The sequence below is a fragment of the Heliangelus exortis genome, chromosome 1, assembly GCF_036169615.1.
Source record: "Heliangelus exortis chromosome 1, bHelExo1.hap1, whole genome shotgun sequence".
Classification (NCBI taxonomy): Eukaryota; Metazoa; Chordata; class Aves; order Apodiformes; family Trochilidae; genus Heliangelus; species Heliangelus exortis.
This window is the reverse complement of record NC_092422.1, coordinates 155,595,733-155,619,432: the sequence shown is the minus strand read 5'-3', so window position 1 is coordinate 155,619,432 and position 23,700 is coordinate 155,595,733. Positions and strand designations below refer to the sequence as shown.

Sequence of the window (23,700 nt, the reverse complement as noted above, 5' to 3'; positions counted from 1 at the left end):
CCCCTCCGTCGCCCGCACCCCTCAGCGACCTCTCGCGAGATCGGCGGCCTCGGGCTCCTCCTCCTCCTCCGCGCTGTGCGGGGGTAGCGTCTCTCGGCAGGGCGGGGCGGCCCGCGCCCAGGCGGAGGGCAGAGCGGGAGGGCAGGGCGGACATGGGGGGCGAGTGAGCCCGGCCGGCCGCCGGGGTCCGGGTGGCTGGTGCTGCTGCTGCTGCCGCCGCCGCCGCCACCGCCACCGGTGGGGAGGTGTTCGGGGAGGGAGGAAGGAGGAGGAGGAGAAGCAGGAGGAGGAGGAGGAGGGGAGAGGCGCTCCCCCCGCCAGCGCTGGGGGAGCCGTTGCGCCAGCGGCGTAAGTGGCCGCGCGGGGGTCTCGCGGCCTCAGGGGTGGGCGGAGCGGGGGGGGCTTCGGCCGCTTCTCCCACCCCCGCGGGCGCCGGGCGCGGAGGCAGGAGCTGGGCCCCGCGCTCGCCGCGGAGCCGGCGGCGGAGGAAGCGGGCGGAGGGGCATGGAGGTCTCCTGGCCGAAGGCGCCCGCGCCCGACCCTCTCTAGGTCGTCCCGTGGGCCTCATCCCTCTTCCTCCGAGCGAGCCCGCGGACGGGCCCGGGCGCGGCGCGGAGCAGTACCGGGCCTTCTGCAGCAGAGGAGGAGCCGGCCCAGGTGAGAGGCGCTTCCCTTGCCATCTCCCCTCTTCCCCCGGCCTACGGGGCCGAGGGGACCCATCTCGTCAGCTCCAGACCCGTGCTGCCGGTCGCCTGCGGCCCTGGGCCCCCCTGCCCTGCTTGCCTGTCCTCCGGCAGCCAGCGCGGCTTCCCCGGCCCCTCAGCCTCCGGCCGGCTGGAGATAGGAGGCAAGATCCTGGCCGGGGTTCACGGCAAGGGAGTGTAGCGTGCCCCGGCAGCCCTGAACGTGCCCCCACCCCGAGCGAGGTGCTGCTCGACGGATGATTTGCGTAAATCGGCGTTATTTTAAATTTTCGGTTGGCTGGGGTTTTTTTTGTTAGTTTTTTGTTAATGTCTTTGAGTATCTCTTTTTTGTTTGTTTTTTTGGGGGGTGGTGGTGATCTGTTGTTCAGCAGCTTTTGCGTGGATGAAATAGGTTTTTATACTAGAAGCGTTGTGGAAACATCCAGAAGTTGAGTAAGTTTGACATCAGGGGTGTTTTTGATCTAAGGTTAGTACTTTTAGAAGCACTAGTATAGTGCTACTGTATGTAGCTTGGGTCTTCAAGTTATGATTTCCACCCTAATGAAAGGACTTGACCTTATGGCTGCTTCAAAATAGTTATTTCAGTGATGCTATGGGTGTCTGTCGATGTGAAAGAGGAAAGGGCACCGCACTTCATTGAGGAGTTCTCAGATTTCATAGTTAAAAAAGAGTAAAGGGGTGACTATATGAGTCTTGCTGTGTAAGGAACATTTACATTATTATTTCAGACTTGGTATTTCTGTTGGTGAGAGAACAAAGTATAGCTGTAAATATTAATTTAAAAGTAAAGATATATCTAACAAAGTAGAGGCTGAAAATCCACTTAAGTCTGTTTATACTATTTCAGGGTCCGAGTACTCCAATCATAACTAATTTTTTGCGTGTACAGCATTCTTGCCTTTACAGGAGTGTGCATCCACATCTTCTAGATTTTCTTCTTTCTGAGAAAAAATAGTTTCTTCTGATTAGAAGTGTGATAGACTAAATAAGTGGTCTAGTAAAAGTTCTAGAATGCATTTGTCTCCTTGTATATAGATCTTAAGATGGGAGGTTTTTGTAGCCTTTTGAAAGCTGTATTGTAGGAGCTAATGTATGCAATGTGTAATCTAAATACTGTAACAGGGTAACTAACCTCTTTAAAACTTGCATATTGTAGTAAGATAATTTTATACTACGTAAATTGTACAGTAATCTTGTTGTTTTCTTGCTTTGTACAGTTTCCTTCTGATTATAATATTGTTTCTTTTAGGAAGAAAATGAAAATCTTTTCTGAGTCTCATAAAACTGTTTTTGTTGTGGATCACTGCCCATATATGGCAGAATCCTGCAGACAACATGTTGAATTTGATATGTTAGTAAAGAATCGGACCCAAGGAATTATACCTTTAGCACCTATATCAAAATCACTGTGGACCTGTTCAGTGGAATCATCCATGGAGTACTGTAGAATAATGTATGATATTTTTCCTTTCAAGAAACTGGTAAGTTCTTCTAGACTGACTGCGTATGAATACTTCAGGCAGTATAAGGGATGTTTTCCCATTGTCTTTTAATATAATTAGCTGTTGATTAGCAAATCTGATTTAGTATATTGAATTTTATTAGTTCTGCTGCTTTTTAAGTTGGTTTCAGTAGTATACGAATCCCGTTCCATTTACTTTTGGGACCTTCCATTGTCCTTAGTGTCACTTTATAACTCAGTGCAAAACATGGAGAGGTGTTTTTAGGTAACTTAGGGATTTATTGTTGCATTCTGCCAAGCTATGAGTTTACAAAAGGTTGAGTAACGTATTTTTCAAATTGAATTTTCTGTCAAAACACACTTGGTAGCACTGTTTGAGGTCTTTAGTGACAACTTTGAAGCAATGCTGGGCGTTGGGAAAAGGTAGGATCTCCCTGAAGCTACCAGTCTGAAAAAGTGGGAGATCTTTCCTGGCACTTAGCTGTTCTTAAATAAATGCCTTGTAGGTTCTGTAATGGTATCATAAATTAAGGTACCTAATCCCTGTGTTTTCAGATATTTTCTCATTAATTGAGTAAACTATTGTGCAGTGTCCTAATGGTTAGTTACACTTAAAAAAACCATGGAAGTTAAATAAGCTTTTGACAGTGATAGGGGTGCAGAGCAGTGATGGTGGGATACTGGCTGTCGGGGAGCAGCTGAGCCAGGGGCCAGGCACTCACAAATACTGCCCATGGTTCAGTAATTTGATGCAGGTCAGCCTCACTGCCTTGATGGATTATGTGTCCTGGTTCTCATACAGCAAATGTTTAGTTTAAACTCCAGTTTGGAACGTTTAATAAACAGCCAAGTCCCATTCTGTATTTATATCAAGTGTATGCTTAAAGAATTTGAATCACTTGGCTGAACTGGAGTTTGTGTGGTGTGAGAAACTGAATTTGTAATGGAAAGTGTGCTTCCTCTTGACTCTTTGCTAACTTCAGAACATATTTTGCTATGTGATGCTTATTAAATTTTGCTAGTGTTTACCCCTGCAATCCACTGTGATGGTCTTTGAAGAATAATTTGCAATATTGTAGTATTATAATTTTTTTTGTAGCTATTTTACTGAAAAAAAATCTAATTATTAAAATGCTTCATAATATCTTGCAGTGCTAATTCAGTGGAGAGATCATTTAGTGGCTTAAAAATATAGAGTCAGAAGTTATTAATCACAATAAGGGTAACTGGGTAATAAAGGGGTAACTGAATATAGCAGGAGTGGATGCTATTCTTGTGTTTCTGTTGGTTTACTTTCAGTTTGTCTTGTCATTGCACCTATTTCTGGTGTCAAAAGAAAGATGTATAATTCGTGTTCGTTTGAATTTGAGGAATTAGCCATAATAGCTGTTATCTGTAAGACTGACTTATCTTTATGTGCTTTTTTTGATCCTTCTAGGTGAATTTCATTGTGAGCGATTCTGGAGCTCATGTCTTGAATTCTTGGACTCAAGAAGATCAGAACTTGCAGGAGGTATGCTCTGTAAACGTTCTTTCATATTATAAGTCCAGTTTAATTGCAGAATAAACAGAAGCTTCTTCCTGTGTCTATCATGAACTGACTTTGGCTAGTTAAAATGGTGGTGGGTCTGGTCTGAAATTATTGTGTAACAGAATTTTAAGTATCCTGTGAGGCTTGACTTTTTTATAGGCAGCTTTGCATAACTGAAAAAGAATCAAGGAGCTTTCTGTATAGAGTTTTGTATCAAAATTAATGTTGTGAAGGAATTACCTATATATTTCTTGTGGTGACTTCTTGAGCTTTTAATTTCTTGATGTTTTTTACATTTACATGATAGGTAAATTAACTGGAGAAAAAAATTATTTTCTTTACTTTCATATTGTTTCATACTGAATGGACTCTCCTCTGAAAAATTTTTTTTGGGTGGGAATTGAATTTCTACTTTCTCAGAAAAGAAAAGCAGATGGCAACTGATAATAATAATATGTCTTTCAGATATTTTATATAGCTTGCTATTATAGCCAGGTATTTTTCTGTAATAAATGACAATATATTCTCAAGTCTTGGTAACAATTAATAAATGAATTGCAAAAGATAATATAGGGCCAAATGTTTTCCAGAAGGCTGAGGACATAGAGTGATCATTAACTGTTCTGTTTGGTTTTCTCTCAAGAATATTAATTTGCATATAAAGTGAGTTATACCGGTGACTTTTCTCTTAACCAATCATTTTAACAATTCTCTGGAAAGTAAATTTCAATAATAATTTCTTTTTTTTTCTTTTTAACTAGTTGATGGCAGCATTAGCAGCTGTTGGGCCACCTAATCCTCGGGCAGATCCAGAGTGCTGCAGCATACTGCACGGTCTGGTTGCAGCAGTTGAAGCACTCTGCAAAATAACAGAATACCAGCATGAGGCTCGAACCATGCTCATGGAGAATGCAGAACGTGTTGGAAATAGAGGAAGAATAATCTGTATTACTAATGCAAAAAGGTATGTATGAGAATGGCTTCTACCATTAAAGAGAAAAAAAAAATTATTACATTTTTATTGTAATTGATTGTCAGGAATTAGTGCCCCAGGTAGGTAGCTTTTTTTGTTCTTTGTTAGATCACTTTTTGCCTTATTAAAGGTTTTGGTTTTGGATGTCTGTTACAGAAACAAACCAAAAATTTCCTGCTTGAAATAGGGGGTATTTAGTTGCATGTTATTTTGAACAGAAGGATTGATTATCCTGCATGAAAAAGTAAATTAAATTTCTTTCTAGTGACAGTCATGTTCGGATGCTTGAGGATTGTGTTCAGGAAACCATTCATGAACATAACAAGCTTGCAGCTAATTCGGATCAGTAAGTATACTTTTTACAGATACAGTTTATCTTCTGCATGTGCCCGTTACATGCTCTGTGAAATTAATGTTTTTTTGTTGCTGAAAACTTACTCTGTTGAATGTTTTGAATGAATGCCTGTGAGTTAAATCATATTGTTGATTTGGAGTTGGTGTATGATCATGAGCTTTTCAGTATCACTTCTTATCCTCATAGGACATTATTTCTGTCATCTTCTACATCTTGTTCCAAAATGAATCACACAACTGTGCCTTGTTCATGTACTGTTTATTTGTAATTAGTAATGCATCTGATAAACATTTTTCTTCATACCACTGCATCCATTTTACATCAGTCTTCTTTTGAGTAAAATAGCTAATTCTTTGAAATTAGTTGTTAATTTCTAAATTATTGCCCTGCCTGACACATCCCTTTAGATAAAGGAATCTCTTGAAATACAGATCGCATTTCCTCGGAGAAGTGATTTTTCTACTATATATTTTGTCTAATTAAACAGTGAACTGTTTGGCCCAGGGGCTGTGTGTTTGCCTTGTAAAGTGTATAGTAGGTTGAGATACTGTTCTTAGGCACTTATATAGCAGAACCAGGAGTCTCCTATATTTACATCCTGCAGTTGCAGTTTCATGTATGTATAAAGGATCGTGCCCTGGGGGAATTTGCTTCCAAGTCCACTGTGAAGAGAGAAAAGTGGAACAGTGTCTTGACCTCTCCAAATTTCCACCCACGTTACAAGATGAGCACATTATTTGGGTTGTTTTCATGTTTGCTGGAATCCCCTTGTTAACACCTGCTCACACAGCTCTAGACACAGATCCTCTGTAGGGTCAATTTTCAGTTGAATAAAGCTGAAGAGATTACACCAGTTAAGGATGTATTTGCTATGTCCAAAAATAAACACAGTGCTATAGCATAGGTAGATAGCATATAGAAGTGTTATACCTTTTTTATTATGATAATTTATTTATAAGTATGTGTTTTTGCAAATCATTAGTATACCCTGGTTGCTACAGAATGCTTTCAGAAACAGTATGTTGTGGTTGTGTTCTGGAAATCTGATTAATCTTGGGAGAATTGGTGTAATTTATCAGAGAGAATCTGCCACACTGTAGGCTGAATAGAATGTTTTTATTTTTAAGTCTAATGCAGATTCAGAAATGTGAGTTGGTCTTAATCCATACTTATCCAGTTGGTGAAGACAGCCTTGTTTCAGATCGTCCTAAAAAAGAGGTAAGGAGCTTAAAATGAGAAAATTTATCCAAAGATTAGGAACTGTGTCAGACTTAAAACAGAGGGCAAATTTAAGTATTCAGTAATAATGTTTTGAGCCTTGGTCTCTGGTAAGGTGTGGGAAAAAGAACAGGCACTAATCCTTTGAAAATGTGACAGCCTACATATTGCCATCTAAAGTGCATGCTTTCTTTTCCTGTTCTGTAACATTCATTAATATATGGTATCCTCTTTTTCGTTTTATTACTTAAGTTTCTTGTAGAAATAACTCATGATAGATTTTTTTTTTTTTTTTTTTTTGTGAAGTAAGCCCATTAATGAAATAAAATGACAGTCTTGAGTTTGATAGTTTTTTGAGAGGAAAACACACAAAAAGGGACCTAATAGAAAGCCATCAGCAAGTCCTGTTTTCCCAAATACCTGTTGTATTTGTTCAGCACTGTGTGGTCCATGTTATCCATACAAACTTGCTGGCATTTTCAGCTTTTTTGTTGAATTGTATCCTCATGAAACCAAAAAGAGCTTTTGTTAAAGTTCTGTTCCAGTGTTAGCAAACACAATGTGTTTTTAATGAAAATCAATTAAAAGCTTCTCTGCTCCAAAACGAAAGGGCAGTACCAGACACATTTGTAGAATAGGTCTGACTTTGGGTACCCTACATATACTTTTAAGGATTATTTAACAAAAAGGTGAAGTGTTGCTTGTAAGAGATCATTCTGAAACCAAGTACATGCAAAATATTCTGCAATATATTCTGCTCTTCATCAGTCTGTACTGCTCAGTATTTTTATGTGCTTCATGAAAGAAGACGACCATAAGAAAAAATCTATTCTTCACATGAAAAGCATCTAGTCCTGCATATTATTTCATATCTGAAAAGGACTATAATAGTTACCATCCAGAGATTTGTAGGTGTAAAACAAAAAAAGTGAACTGAAGAGTATAAGTTGGCTATTACTTTTCTCTGTAAGAGTCATCTTTATCACAATTTTTTTTCCTGAAACCAAAGTCCTTATGTATAGATAGCACTTACAGGTAGCCAAATAAAAATTGCTTTGTTCCTTTTACTCAGTGGATAAGAGTGGAAGACGAGGCTCAAAGCTGCTACTGACTTCTCTGTGATACCAGTTCTTCCTGTTAACAAGGGTTCAAGTTTTTATCAGACTGATTTTTTTTTTCAATTTGTAGCAACTGCAACCATAATAACTGACATAACCTATGAAATTCTGAACAATTAAGAATTTTTCTGCTTCCTTAAGTTTTCTGTGGTGTGGGTTTTTTGAGTGGTAGTTTGTTTTCCTCCAGTCTGATTCAGGAGTATAAATGTGCTTATTTTAGAATTTCATATGATTATTGTTACATCATCCTAGGTCCTAATCTGTCAGTTTATTTTACTCTGTCTATTGATTTTAGCTTTCACCTGTTTTAACCAGTGAAGTGCACAGTGTTCGTGCTGGACAGCATCTGGCTACAAAACTGAATGTTTTAGTACAACAACACTTTGACCTGGCTTCAACCACCATAACTAACATTCCTATGAAGGTAATGCTGTGTCTATAGCTTTATGATAACTATCTGCATCACTTCTAAATTTGTTTGAAAACTCTTAATGTTTATTTTAATTGAATTTTTACATGTTTTTTCTCTCCATATCATATTTTCTGTTTTGTTTTTTTTTTCTTTTTTTATTAGCCCACATTCAATGTCTGTGACCAGGTTAGTAAAAATAAAGGGGTAAAAATAAAGAAGGATCACAGAACAAAATGTTGTATTGCTGAATCTCAATTGTGATGTAGCAATACAAATGTTATTTCAATTTTCTTTGTATTATTTTATATAAATACAATCTTTACCTCAGATTACTTTGTCTGTGATTCTTTTGTCTTTTTCTAGTTGTGTTAGATATTCTTGACCCTTGTGCATTTTAGTGGCATAGTGAGTCTCTTTTTCCTCTGTTCCATCATGCCCACCCAACATAAAGGTGTTTGTAACTAATAGCTGATTTTTGACTAACAGTTTCCCAGTAGGTTTTCCAGTTTGAAGTAGGTTTTCCAGAGACAGAAACAGGAGGACAAGGGATATATCTAGTTAAGAAAGATGTTAAATATAGTCTGTTCAAAGCTGTTTATGTCCCTGGTTTTTAATATATATTTCTAAATTGCTACCTAGATGGATATCAGTGCAACTAAGGATTTCAAGTTGTAAGTTTACAGTAATTTTCTGATCAGGCAGCAAGAGACAATTGAAACAAGTGTCTGTATTCAAACAAAAAAGGGCAGGGCAGAAACTTTTCTGATTTAAAAAAATCATGGAGCTCTAATACTGCCAATCATTATTTGCATCTTAGAAAGCTAGCAATATTGTATGGATTTTGTAAGTTAAAACATGAAATGAAAAATTATTTTCACAGCTTTAATGAAACTTTGACATGGGTCATGGCATAAATGTGACTTAAGTTTGCAAATACCTTGTCTGTAACCTTCTGACCTGTGTGCTGCTGGTATGCCTCTCCCTTCTGCCTTTGTCCTTACAGTAATAGACTATGTTGGGCACTCTGTGGTTTTACTTTTTTTTTTTTTTTTTTTTACTTGGAATAAGTTAAAGATTACTGTTCTGTTTTTGCTAGTCCTCTGCAACTGTCTAAAGATGCAGCATCCTCTTCATGATTTTTTAGTTATAAACTTGCAGCTCCAAGTACACTTCTACATATCAAGTGCAAGAAAATTCTTGTATGTTTTAAGAGTGGGTTTTTTTGGTTTGGGTTACTTGAAAGTTTTAGTTATGTGAAGTAATTGCCATCTCTGTTCTGCAGTGACCATTTGCTGCTCAGTAAGTTGTGACTACTGGTGGTATTCAATATGTTACAGCCTTCCTTAACTTCACTACTTTAAACAAAAGTAGTTAAGTCTATTTTTTACCTGTGTTTACACTATTGCACTGTCATGACATGCATAAAGAAGAGACCATATGGTTTCAGAAAAGGAAAAGGAGGAGAAGCAGATGTCTGCATCTTTAAACAGGGCAGAGAGAAAACAGTTTCCTTAACATTGCAGTCCTGTTGTTGTCTGATGCATTTTGAGACTTGTTTTCTTCTGGAGTGAAAGGTAAATGTAGAATCATTCATTTATTAAAAAAAAAGTCACCTTAAGGTAAAAAAAAAAAATCTTTCTGCTTTTCTTTTTTTAAAGGAAGAACAACATGCTAACACATCAGCCAACTATGATGTGGAGCTTCTTCACCACAAAGAGGCACATGTTGACTTTTTAAAAAGTGGTAAGTAGAAATAGTCCCCTAAAAGTAGCTTCTGATCAGTCTGCTTGGAAGTATTCACAAAGGAAGATTGTGAGATTCAAGATGCAAATTTGAGGCATGGCTAGCATATTTTCAGTTACTTCTTATAAGAACTTGATTTATAATGTTGGCATTGGAGTTTTACTCATTACTGGCACATATTAATACAGAAATAATTAATATAATGATGGAAAAAAACAGATCAAATTCATCAGACAAGATTTCACATACATGTAGGATATTTGTGTGAGGTTGGAGGAGCATGTCAAGTCCTTACTGAGGTAAAGTACATGAGTGACCAGATGTGCAGTGATTTTACAAAAGGAAGTACCTCTTGTGAGTATTTGTGGGAAATTACTCCTTGCACAGTTGAGCTTTTAGTCGGTTAAGTAATAATAATTGACATTTCTTGCATCCCATGGACCTACTTATTGCTTTGGAAAAGACAGTATTTACTTGGCTTTTGAGCTTTTATGTATTTGACATGCCTATTATCCTTTTTATAGATTAGAATTATTACCCAGTATTTCTCTGAAGTGAGTTTTTAATAATGCTGCTTAACTGAACTGTGTTAGAAAAACACAACAGTAAGCATTATGCAGAACTGTTGTTTATGAAACAGTGTTGGATGTAAAAGTTTGTCAGCAAGTCAGGCTAAAAAATTCTGTTTTACTAGAATTAAGAGCAAAGGCAAGCAGTGCAAAATCCCTCAGCCTCTGTGCCATTGTGCTGTGGAATACTTAGATTATATGCCTTTTAAGTACTGAAGTCTCATCTGAAGCTTTTAAAGTTTTTCTTTTAAAAGTTTTGTTTTCTCTTGCTGCCTTGATAGTTTCTGTTACACAATTCAGTACTTCTAAAGCTAAGTTTGTACTATTTGTAGAGAATAAATTTTTGTAGATACAGGCTGTAGATACTTGTTATAGTTTTGGAAATTATATAGTTGTAAAGCATGCTTGAAAGTTGCTGGTGGTTCAACTTCTAAGAAGTGAAGAATTTAACAGATGAGTTATTTATGTCAGTTATTTAGCAAAGAGTGGATATTTTCTGAAGCTTGAGATCATATGGTCCATACAAAGCCCATTTAGAGCTTTTATTTCTCTTGCTACCATTAGTTTGACAACGAAGAGGTAACTCCTCATTATCATCTAAGTGATGTGCTCCTTACTTTAGCAGAGGGTGTGATTAAAGTTTGAGGAGAAAGAATGGGGTGTTAGAATAATGAATTTAGTCACCTGAACTAAATAATTGTAAAGCTTTATTGTCGTGGCTTAGAAATAGTTTTGTAGTACCTGTTGGGTTGAGAAAAAACTCTGCTAGGAAAAGCCAACAGCAAACTCCAGCTGCAATGTCTCCAAATTTTTTCCATCAGAACTTAAAGAGGAATAGGTGTGTTCTTGAATCCTGTAAATTTTGATTTTAAGTAAATTTTTTAAGCTGCAATAGCTCTGATACTAGGTAAGCAAGAATTCAGTTAAATTGATCCTATTTCTATTAAATGCTGCTAGAGAATTTGTAAATGTGTTAGGCCTTTAGGTATTCTGAGAGACTTTCTAAAATGACTCCAGTTATTTTATCAGAGAAAAATCACCTGCAAGTTACCTGCATGATCAATAAAGAAATAAAAAAAATCTTTTGTGCGTAAATACCTTTGATAAAAAATAAAAGAAAACTTATACAGAAAATTAAAATAACCCCTGGCATACTACATATATTCTTGCATGTTGGTATGTGTGTCTAATTCCTCTCAGTTACTGTGGATTTGAGCATATTAGTGACTATGCTACTGTAATTCCAAAACTTCATGCAAAATTCAGTTAAATAAGTCAATGATCATGGAGAATCACAAAACTCACTAGTAGAAACATATTTTAATGTACTAAGGAGTATTGATAATGTCTGTTTTAATGGTTTCAGTTGGTTTTGGTCATACTGTTTATCAGTGAGAAGTTTGAAGTCATTTTACTGGTAAAACATCTATGGCCCATGAAACATGTTGAGAGATGCTGAAATTGAATCATAGCAAAGATACTGAATGATAAGACCAAATACTACTTTTCCCCAAAAGCCCAACTTCTGAAATATGCCTTTAGATTTAATTTTTTTTACTTTTGGATATAAGACATGCAAGAAATTAACAGCTTTAGCATTTTTAAAACATTCTAATCTCCGCATGGAAAATTGAAAAATAGATTGTCTTAAATTCCTACACATTTTAAAAAAAAATATGTAGATAAAACAATATATGTATAATTTTCAAATGTATCAAACATATGGAACATAATTTGGAGCTATAGTATTTATACTTATATAGTATATGTTTGCTGTATTGGTTTTCGAAATATGTGCAGGAGCTGCTGATTTTAGGTTATTTTTTAACTGCCACTGATAATAACTTTGGCTTTTGCTTAGGTTAGGTATCTAACTTTTAAAAATTGCATTACATTTTGTATGTACTTATGTTATAAATATTTTGTACCTTAGAAATTGAGAGGTTTTTGCTGTCTAATAAAGAAAATATGGTTGATCATGCCATGACACACTTTTTGACTTCATGTTGCAGGTGATAACCATGTAGGTGGCAATAGCAGAGAAGGCACATTCAAAGAAACTGTAACTTTAAAATGGTGTACTCCTAGAACAAATAGTGTGGGTAAGTAACATAGTATCTTACAGAACTGGTATTCTAACTTGTGTTGAGTCCCCCTGACTTGGTAAGAATCTAACCAAGGAGGTAATTTACTTCTAGTTAATGTTGACTTTACCCTTTGCTTTTTAAACCTCACTGCTGACTGCACCCTGCTTTACCTAATGGTCATGCGATGCTCTTCTGATCTTGGCTTATCAGTAGTGTGTGTAGAAGGTGAGAAGGATACTAATGTTTTTCTTGGCAGCTTTTTTTTCAACCTCCTCTTAAGTATCATGAAGTTGTCCTGTGACTACAATGTTCAGTAATTATTTGCCTCTCTGGCAGGACACTGTTCTCCAGTGGTGTTTTTTTTTCGTAGCAGGCTTAATACATTACATATTTTTTCATTTAATTCTTGTTTTTTGCAGTGGGGAGAAAACCTAAGTACAATCTTTAGATGCTAAGTAAAAAGCTTTATAAGGAATTAAATGTGTGCAATAATGCTATCAATTGACTAGTTCCTCTGTATTAACTTCCAGCTCCAAGTAAGGCAGAGATCTCTACCCAAATCTGATCAGTGGAGAGAAAGTCTGGGAAGATTTGGGGTAACTTAAGAATCAACTGGCCATTCAGCTCATGCACCCTCTAGACTAACAGCAAGATATATTTACACTTTGAGCCAGTAGGTCAAAAGTATAGATAAGAGAAATAAGAGGAGGTTGACTCTGCAGTGAAAGAATTCAGGAGATGAGAAATGCACATCCTGCTGGGAACAGGGTTTGGGAATATGTTAGGTTCTTGGAGTTGAGGGCACTGGAAAATTGAGAAGAGATGGTGAAAGCAGTAAACTTGCAGCTGGAGAGGCAGCTAGACTTTTTAGTTATGATCCTGGTGAAATAGTCTCCTCCCCTTCTTTTTATTTTGTGCGATGTTTTTTCTATGTGTGGAACTGAACTACACTCAACTTTTCTACCATTTATTTTTCAGAATTACACTATTGCACTGGAGCATACAGAATTTCACCAGTAGATGTAAATAGCAGACCTTCTTCATGCCTTACTAACTTTCTCCTTAATGGTAAATTTGTGTATTTGGCTAATTTTACTTAACTTTTTAATTGTTAATATTGTGAATTGAGCATTTAGCCTGTTTTTGTATGGCAGTAAATGCCTGTGTGCTGCAAAAATGTTAAATTTATTTAAACATGTTGTATGAATAAGCAAGTTGTTAAATTTATTAAAAGGTGAATGGAACATTTTTTAAAATTTGGTGGCAGGAAAGATAGAAAGAATAAAGGAAGTGTTTAATTCTGGTAGTTTTTTCCCAAATCCAAATGCTAGAATGCTTTTTGCTTATCCTATTTTAGTATGAATCACTGCTTACAGTATGTCATACTGCATGTGATCACAGTGCTTCATTTGGCTGTTTCAAAATACTAGTAACTTAGATCTGCCTGACTTTTAGCAGATGCTGGGCAGACACAGAAAGATCTTAACTGAGTTATAAGCACCTAAGTATATTGGTCAGCTGAAGTAGACATACCTACCTGTACTGCTATCAGTCAAAAAAGTAGGTTAGGTTTAGTTACCTTTTGCTTATCTGCAATATCTTGCCCATTTCCATGGATAAACTTTCTGTAACAGGTTGCCATTTAAATGCATGTTTAAGAGGTAAGCCTAAGTCAAACAAGTGATTTGCAGTCAATGTTAATTTCATGTGGGTTTTTTTACAGTTTAGAAAATTGCCTTACAAACAGCCTTTTAATGGGATGTTTTCCTCAGTTATGTCATTTGAGTGTCTAAATAAATGTACATTGTCTTTTAAACAAATTAGTTTTCTGTATTTTTCTCTAAACTGTATGAAAAAAGTACTTTGTTTAATAAAAAATGTTAGAACTGAAATTAATAGCATATTTCAGATAACCACTCCCTTCTGATCTTCTATTTTGCTTCCTTACAGCAAACATATTTAGAGAATTCACCCTTTTGTGTTCGGTGTATTTAGTTGGAAATAAGACAAACGCAGTTTTATTTGTTGGAAAACTTGTATCCATTTTAATCATTAACAAATAGTATGGGTGGTTTTATACTCAAGTAGGTTACTTTGTAGAAATTGCTTGTAATGAGAGAGTTTCTGCAGTAGGCCAAGCAAGCTTAGTATACAAACATAACCTGTTGCAATTAAAACAAACAAACTGCCCTTATATAGTATGCCATTTTAATGTCTTAGAAATATGTATTTTTACTAAAAAAAAATGTCCTACAGAGAAAGTGATTGGTTGGTTTAGGAGAAAAGGCTTTTTGAAATTTCTGTTTAAAATTTCTGTGTAAGAACATGGAGTGAATAGTTAAGGGAGAGAACTGTTCCTTGTTCAGCTGGTAACTAATAACAGTAACTAATGAAACCCATCTCATTTTCAACAGGTCGTTCTGTTTTGTTGGAACAGCCCCGCAAGTCTGGTTCTAAAGTAATTAGTCATATGCTCAGCAGCCACGGAGGAGAAATTTTTCTGCATGTATTAAGCAGCTCACGATCAATTCTTGAAGATCCTCCATCAATTAGTGAAGGGTGTGGTGGAAGAGTCACTGATTACCGGATTACAGTAAGATTCCTTTCTTGGAAGTTGTTGTGTATCCCAGGTGATGAGATGTAGTGCAATAGATGTGCCCTACAATGAAGGAAACATTGGTACATTTTCTGGAGAGCTGGTGTGGATTGCATGGTCAAACTGTTGCTCATTGCACTACTGATACACGTTTAGTATGAAATAGTGTATCTGCTTATTGTTATGCCTGTGCTGTAGAATCCTTTCTATGTCAAGGAAGTACTTGCCTCCTTATACACAATAACTACTTAAAGTTTCTTCTGATTCTAGAATAACATTTTTCTTGGCAAGATTTTTTTATGGGCTGGATATGCATAGGGCTATATTCTGCTTATTGTCAGATAAATTCACATGAATGATTTGTACAATGAATAGAAAAGATAAAGTGGTTGGCTTTGAGCCCTGGGTATGAAGCAGACAGTCAGCTGGCAGTCATTTTTAGATTTTTGAAATTTTTTCAACACATCCTTTGTATCTTTTGTAAACAAGGAGAAGTGAGTTACTGAAAAATATAATAAAACTCTTGCCATACCTGAAATACCTTGCAGACATAGGAAGTGTCATCATCAAAAACTTTCCATCAGTTTTTAACCCATATTTCTATACAGCTTTTTTTGCGTTCACCCTGAATAATGTACATCTGAATGCTAGAAACAGGGCTCTGGTTGTTAGGGTCAAGTATAGTGGTGGGGATGGTACACAGTTACTAAAAAGCAAGACCCATGCTGTTTTGCCCGTTCAGTGAAAGTTACTGTGTTAGAGAAATGCCTAATTGTATCTTGTTTGGTTATCATTAGGATTTTGGTGAATTTATGAGGGAAAACCGATTAACTCCTTTTCTAGAGCCCAGATATAAGATCGATGGAAGTCTTGAAATTCCTTTGGAACGTGCAAAAGATCAGTTAGAGAAACATACTCGTTACTGGCCTATGATTATTTCACAAACTACCATCTTCAACATGCAAGCTGTAAGTAGCCTGGAGTTAATAACCTCTTATTTTGCTCTAGATTAAGATTCAAATTACCACTTGATGAAATATTAACTGCTTTGTGATAAACTGATTTTGTGACAAGTGATTTATTTAGAGTTTAATTATCATTGGAGTACTCTGTGTTTAATGTTAATAGATTATAGAGTTGCCATTTAAATAGGGTGAAATATTTGAACCTGACAGCTACAGTGCTGCCAGGTAAATGAAACATGCATTTGCTTGTACCCACTTTGAGTTCCAATGAAATTGAGGGTGTGAGTGGGTGTTTCTGTTGTGTGTGGTTCCATGGTTCCACTGCCTTTGATTTTGTTCTTTCTGTTTTTGTCCTGTGACATAGAGATTTTCTCGTTGTTGACTTCTGTTTTGTCTTACAGGTAGTGCCATTAGCCAGTGTGATTGTAAAAGAAGCAATGACTGATGAGGATGTTCTGAATTGTCAAAAAACAATATACAATTTGGTAGACATGGAGAGAAAAAATGATCCGCTGCCAATCTCAACAGTTGGTACCAGAGGAAAGGGTCCAAAAAGGTTACATGCATGTCTCTTTGTTGGTGTTGGACTTTTTTCAGGAATCTTCCATTAACATTATTTTGATACTAAGTCTTAAAAAATTTGGCCAAAGATAATACATAGTAAACTAAATGAGGTACATATACAAATCACAGCTGTCACAGTACTGCTACTGCTATATGTTAGGAAAAAAATACATAATTTTATTACCCAAAAATTGGCAGTGTGTTAAAAAATACAAAATCAAAGATAGTAACCAAGAAAGGTAAGAGATTGCTACAAGCTAAGTCAGAGAAAGTGGAATAAAAAAAAGTGGAACCAGGCATTTTAAATTAACAGTACTTTAAAACTGGATATATTAGAATAGTCAAATCCTTTTAAAACAGTTATTTAAAATATGGGCTACTCCTTTAAAACAAGCATAGCATACCCTGATATTGAAGTCATTATGATGTGTGCATTGTATATCCAAGAATTGGCTGAAGAGAAATTCAGCCACAGTAGATGACCCAAATGACTGGAAGTTATTTGAAGTTATTTACAGTAGCATGGTACTTTCTATTTATTTTTTTAAAATCCAAATAATAAATTGTAATTTATTTGCATGCCAGTACATAAGTTGCCCCTTGCGTATCCTGACATTGCGAAGCTAACAAGCACCTGAAAGAGTTTATAAGTGGCTTTTGACAGTGAGATCTTGTGGAAGTTAAGAATTCTGTTTCAGTGGACATAGTATAAAATCTTCAGATGTTAATGGGGAAGTGTTATGTAGAATGAGGTTTCAGATTTCAAGGATGGTGTAATCCCAGGTGAATCAACCTCCTGTGCAAGAGAACAGAGAACCTGTTTCGACTTTTTTTTTTTTTGATTGGTTGGCTTTGTTTGTTTGTTCTGTGGGGGTGCTGGTTTCTTAAAGTCTGTTTCTTAACCTTTATTTATTCAATTGTTTAATGATCTTAGCAATAGTGTATTTAATACTGGTTTTCTTCCCTTGCTTAGAGATGAACAATACCGGATTATGTGGAATGAATTGGAGACCCTGGTACGAGCACACATAAACAACTCAGACAAACACCAGCGAGTCTTGGAATGTTTGATGGCTTGCAGGAGCAAACCCCCAGAAGAAGAGGAACGCAAGAAACGAGGTAGAAAAAGAGAAGATAAAGAAGACAAGTCAGAGAAGTTGGGCAAAGACTATGAATCAGATAAGCCGTGGCAAGAATCAGAAAGGTAAGTTTTCTAAAGTGAAATAAAACTACAGCATAATAATGGCAGGATTGATTGTCCATATATCTGCTGTCTCCAATTCATGCTGGTTTTGTAACTTTTTTTATGTGGTAAGCATCTGTCAGTCTCTTGTTTTCTGTGTTTCAAACTGATACTCTAAAGAAATCCAAGAACCTTCATGGTAATAACCTGAATTTGCATATGCTTTGAGCATGCTAGCACATGACCACACCTTTCTATGTGTGATCAAATCCATTCCTACAATTTTATTTTCTTATGTGGAACAGAAACAGGGACTGAGATAAGAGATTTGGCATAGAATAGGTCTGAATTCAGATTAAAAGATAATAGGAAATTGCATGCTATTTTGGTATATACATTGTTACTTAGTCTTTCCTTCAACATTAAGAATTCCCAGCTTTCTCATTGACTCTGCAGTATCTATACTGCTAACTACCTTAGTTAAATTATTCTTCAAAATCCTTCCTTTTACTTAAGGCTTTATCCATAGACTCATAGAATGGTTGTGGCTGCAAGGGGCATAAAGATCATCTATTTTCAACCTCCGCCTCCATGGACAGGGTACCTCCCAGTACAGCAGGCTCCTCAAATCCCCATCCAGCCTGGCCTTGAACACTTCCAGGAACAGGGCCTCCACAGCCTTTCTGGGCAACCTGTTCCAGTGTCTTGCCACCCTCACAGTGATGAATTTTTCTTAATATATAATCTAAATCTACCCTTTTCCAGTTTTAAAATCGTTACTCCTTGTCCTGTCACTGCATGCCCTTGTTAAAAGTCCCTCCCCAGCTCTTTTGTAGACTCCCTTCAGGCACTGGAAGGCCTCTATAAAGTCTTCCCAGAGCCTTCTCATCAACCCCAACTCACTCAGCCTTTCTTCATGTGCTGCTCTAGCATATTTTTCTTCACTGTTTTTCTCCCCTCTGAAAAAGGTTAAAAGGTCTTTTGGACCGAGAAAAAGAAGAACTAGCAGAAGCTGAAGTTATCAAGGATTCCCCTGATTCTCCTGAGCCACCCAACAAAAAGCCTCTTATTACTATGGATGAAATGCCCACAGTTGAAAAGGCAAAAGGTAAGGAAGAATAATTGCAACAGATTTTATCTCGTGAAGTTAGAAGCTGTATCAGTTTTTTGTTTTCTGAAATAATGAGATGAATCTTTGAGTTAAAGCTAAGTCAGTGATAATTTTTAATTAAACACTCAGTGTTGAGAAATTCTTTATATATATATATATATATATATATATACACACACGTGATATGTTAACCTGAACAAGTCTATATAAAAAAAAAAGTTACTAAGATACTGTATGGGTCTAACTGATAGGCACTAGGGTTGACAATGGGGCTGGACAAATTGCTGCTGCTGCTAGTTGAGCTATAGTTGAGTATGGCAGAAATGCTATTTTAGGACCAGTCTTAGAAATTCCTGTCTCTTGCTGGGTTGGTGTAATTGTTGAAAGAAGGGGCAGTTCTCACTGACTTCTTTTCCTTGGTGTGAGCTGTTATCATTTGTTGCAGTGGCTGAGCATTTGAAAAGTCAGTCTTGTATGAAGCAGCTATTCAGCTGTGGTCACTTTGCATATAGCATATTCAGCCTCTGTTATAAGGCTTGTTTAATATTGGTGATTTTAATATGCTGTGCTACCACAGTCTGCAATTTCAGCTGCAACTTTAGAACAATAGAGTAATAGAATCATAGAATGCCAGGTTGGAAGGGACCTCAAGGATCATCTGGTCCAACCCTCCTTGGCAAATGCATGGTCTGTGTTTAAGTATTTAGAAATTAACTGGGATTCTTTTTACTTGCAATTTTAGGGCCAATGTCCTTGCTCTCTTTGTGGAGCAATAGGATCAATACTGCCAACTCTAGGAAACACCAGGAATTTATTGGTCGCTTGAACTCTGTCAACAATAAAGCAGAGCTGTATCAACATCTGAAAGAAGAAAATGGGTTTGTATCAGTAAACATATCACTACAGATATCTTAGCATGAAGGAATACTTCATTTACGTTAAAAAGACTCATCTTGGTAATTAAAATGTATAAATACATTCCTACATTTCCCTGTATCAATGGAGAGCTATGGTAGTGTTCACTTTTCAGTTGTGTGTCTGTGTGTGTGTGTGTCCTGAGCAAGGCTGAATGCTCATAAACAGTCTTTCCTGTGCCTCAGTGATTGGCCTTGCAACAAAATGGTTCAACTGCAGGGGTTAAATGGTAGCTAAGTGATTTCTTGTCTCAGTCTGTTGCTTGCTTTAGCTTCCAGAGGAATAACTAATATAAAAATACTGTTGATAATAGAGTGGTTGAATCTTTTGCCACGCTCTAGTTGACAAAGTAGTCTGTGTTCTACCATAAAATACTCAAATGCCAAACCAACCTCCTCTTAAATAAGGTAGTAAATTATATGTATAAGAAGGGTGAAAATGAAGATTTTAAAACATACTCCTAAAGCTCAGATTCTAGAATTAGATTCTCTGTAGTCACATGAATATGGGCTTTTGTCTTTTGGTGATGTTAATGATGGATAGTTCTTCGTGGTTGTGGCTATGAAGTTTCTCAGCAGAAACCTTTGCTTTATCTACTGATCTCTGTTAACAGAAACTATTTAAAGAGGAGATACCATTGTGCATGTTGGGGGCAGGGAGAGACAGGATGGTTAGTGAAGTAAAAATTTCTCAAAAAATATTGAAGTCTAGGTTTTTTGGGTTTTGGGGTTTTTTTTTAATCTGATTGTATTTCCAATTACAAGCCTTACCAGTTATTGTCTTGTGTTTCAGAATGGAAACAACAGAAAATGGAAAAGCAGGCCGGCAGTGATGGTTAATTTTGTTTCTTTGGACAAAACTTTGCTGAATTGCAAAAATATTTAATGCTGGAATTGATGTTGGTACCATTTCAGCACAGCTGTATAGCTCTGTTTTGGGTTTTACGTTTTTCTATTATTTTTGCTATGGAATATGAAATCTGCAGATCATATTAAAAGGATGTACAAATAAGGAGCTGCCCTTTGAAGTATTCTGCAGTCATGGTTTTAGGATGAAGAAAATCTGTGCTGCCATGGACTAAAAGAAGTCATCAAATGTTTGAAGTCCTTGCCCATAGGTATGTTTAATACCTAAAAATCAGTGATGGCTGTTTGAAAGAAAAAAAAACCAAACAAAAAAACAATGAACCAGCTAATTGGTAACAGATAATATTGTTAATTTTGGTTGATGAATACTTTTATTTATATGAAACTTCCTCAGGATTCATTAAAAAGACCGCACACTGAGTACTTAGTCTCTGACCTGAGAAAATACCAATCTTGGTTTTCAACTAAGGGGTGGGGAGTGAGTGGTTTTACAGGTAAAAATTGTTGGCTTAAGGATTTTTAAAAACTGGTGAGAAATTATCTTTAGAAAGCAAAGCCTTTCATGTTGTTTTGCTGGTATTAAATCTTTGTAAGCATAATAAAATAAATTTTTTGCTAATCATTACTTTTTCTTTTTTTTTCTTTTTTTTTTTTTTAATTAAATACACCATGTAAGACACTTGTGGTTTTAGGTGTAGGCTTTTTGAATGTCATGGAGAGACTTACTCTGAATATGAGTAAGCTGTGAAATGTGAAAGTAGATCTGTCTTCAGTTTCTTTGAGTAGAGCCTCTTTTTCTTTTAAATAGTGAAATTCTCAAAAGAGGAAAACTCACACAGTGGCAGTGGGTAATCCAGTCCTCTTTAAGATCTTGGGTTGGCTTCCACATGGATCAACTGGAGGGGGCTAAGCAAATGTGAATAGCTGAGCTCTGCAAGTGCATCAGTCTTTCTCTGGTCTGTATCCATTGCCTTATTCTAGCTTGTGTAAGTGACTGAAGCACTGATTTGGTGTGTTATACTTCAGGTTCATTGAACACACATCTTTGAGCTGTTCTAAAACTCAAATAATATGTTAATATTTCTTTACTTGGAACTTTAAATACCATGGTTTGTGATTACTAGATCTGAACACAAATATGCAAGTGTTTGCTTACATTGGTACCTGAGTCCTTTCTTCAGCTATGTTTAAGTGCCAAGTATAGTTTCAAGGTAATTATATAGACACTTTGCAGATGTGGTTTGTATTGAATTATTTTAGAACCATTTAACAGATTAACTGAAGAGTACATGGGTGATATTTTTGATTGTATTTCAAAATCTATGTAGCTTTTACAGAAGCAATGTGTAATTTTTTTGAGATCCTAAATTCTGAAGATGTATTTTCATTACTTAATTGAATATAAGCTATTCTGCATCATTATATCTCTTGATACTCTATCTGAAATGTTCTGACAGTGGACTCCACCATGGAATTATTATCTCTCTCAAAAGAAGTTTCTGGGTGTTTTAAATGAGATTGTTCTGCAAATCAGTCCTGATGTTTCAGTTGTTTACTAAAGAAGTTAAAGTCTGGAAGGTAGGGAGCATGTCAGTGTCAGGGTTCTGCAATTTGTTTCTAGTCTAGAGAAGTATTCTCTAGTCTAGAGAAGGCTTATTCTGTGCCTTGGGGAATTGTGTATATTGCATCTCCTGATGTGCCATTAGTGTTTAGCTGCAGTCCTTCAATATGCACAGGAACTAAATACTTTATTAGAGAAAAAGAAAATTTTTGCGCCTGCTATTTAAACACATATTCATTTTGCTGGTTTACTAACTAATTTTTCCACTTTTGGAAATCCTGCCAGACAAGACTGTTAAGTGATTAAGTGAACAGGACCCCATTCTCTAAGATGGATGACTGTGAGCCTGTATTTAAGTACTTGAAGAGTCATACAGAGACATGAGATACTACAAGTGCTGGTGTTTCCTGTAGTAATCCTTAAGATTTATATTTTATCAATCATTAAGTCTGGACTGTTGGCTACAGGAAATTACTGCTTCTTTGTTGTCTAATTTAGATCAAATTTAGATCTGATTTATAGCTAGCTGGCTTCTGGAAAGCACAGAAGTAGTCAGCTATAGAGGAATTTGTATTTATCAAAATAGTTATTCAACACTGAACCCAGACAAGTGCTACCTGTTCATGCAAAAGGGTGTAAATCCTGTCACTACTGTCATTCTCAAAGACAATTGCTGTCTCAAAAAACATAAGGTTAGTGATGTTTTCATATGCATGGCCTGGTGTTTATCTGCTCCTACAAATAAGTTACAAGTGAAGATGGATTGAACGTCTGCAGTGTGCACACAAATATAATTTATTCTGTTGAAATACTTTGGTCCTGTTGCTTGTGGTAGACTTGAGTCTAGTGAGGTGTTCACACTCTTAAGTCATGACAGACTACTTGTTGAGCTGTACTGTTGCTGGGATTGTTGCAGGATGTGAATCTTAGATTTGGAGAGAAGTCAAGCCAGCAGTCTGCAGGGACCTGTGGTTGTTATGTCATGCTGGTGTCTAGTTGTTTGCAAATGTTAATCAGTATTACAACATAAAAGTGGACCACTGGTGAGCTGTTCTCATCTTGTGGCTGGCATTCCCAGATCTATCCCTACACTGGATTCCATCTGGGCTGGTCAGCAGCCTGCTCCCCAGCTGGATCCAGTTCTGCCTGGTTTCCATATGGTAAGAGTATGTATTTGTGCTTGTGGTCATTAGTGTCTGCTTGTGTGTTAAAGCAGTGTTTGTTGGTTGGGTTGTGCTTTATACGGGGTGGCTTCTCTGCCTTCTCAGAATTCCTCAGAATAATAGGTGGCCACCACAAACCACGTCAGCAAGACCACACCATGGCAGCATAGTTACCCTGCAAGTACTTATTCCTAGACAGCTTTATGAAACTTCTCTCCAGAGCTGTAATGTCAGTGGTCTGCTGCTCTTTGGCAATTCAAGAAAGGGCATTCTGTATCTTATCTCCTTTTCCTCCTGTTTTGTGTGGTGGTGCTGCTGGTACTTCAGTCCTATTCCACTATGTGCTTTCAGGTTCAAGGAAGATTTTCATAGTTCTAAACCAGCTTACAGATCAGAAGTTGAACTTACCAATTAAGTAGTTTAATCCATACTCAAGTTATGGATTAAATTTTGTAGATGTTAATCTGTTAAACTGAAAAGACTTAAAAAAAAAATTTAAGAGTTTTCAAATATTTTAACACATTTTCTTCCCTTAGGTCCTTGAACTGTCATGGATGAAAACAGACAAGAGAGACAGCTTTACTGTAAGGAAGGAAGCCTGAAA

The 23,700-nt window shown here is 36.8% G+C and overlaps 1 protein-coding gene across 2 annotated transcripts; it reads left to right on the top strand.

The window, feature by feature from the left end:
• The first annotated feature begins 103 nt into the window (after positions 1–103).
• On the top strand, positions 104–20,997 carry INTS13 (integrator complex subunit 13). Of its 2 annotated transcripts, XM_071733195.1 has the most exons (18): positions 381–657; positions 1,954–2,185; positions 3,605–3,679; positions 4,459–4,661; positions 4,936–5,016; positions 6,153–6,243; positions 7,657–7,785; positions 7,936–7,959; positions 9,432–9,516; positions 12,098–12,187; positions 13,151–13,240; positions 14,587–14,765; positions 15,566–15,736; positions 16,135–16,289; positions 17,271–17,501; positions 18,449–18,588; positions 19,334–19,469; positions 20,299–20,997. In XM_071733195.1, the coding sequence occupies exons 2-18, from the start codon at positions 1,961–1,963 to the stop codon at positions 20,336–20,338; spliced, it is 2,145 nt and encodes a 714-aa protein (XP_071589296.1). In that variant the 5' UTR covers positions 381–657; positions 1,954–1,960; the 3' UTR covers positions 20,339–20,997. The 2 variants fall into 2 exon arrangements, with proteins under 2 accessions (XP_071589295.1, XP_071589296.1); XM_071733194.1 differs by lacking the exon at positions 7,936–7,959 and having other exon boundaries at positions 104–657.
• Positions 20,998–23,700: the final 2,703 nt, after the last annotated feature.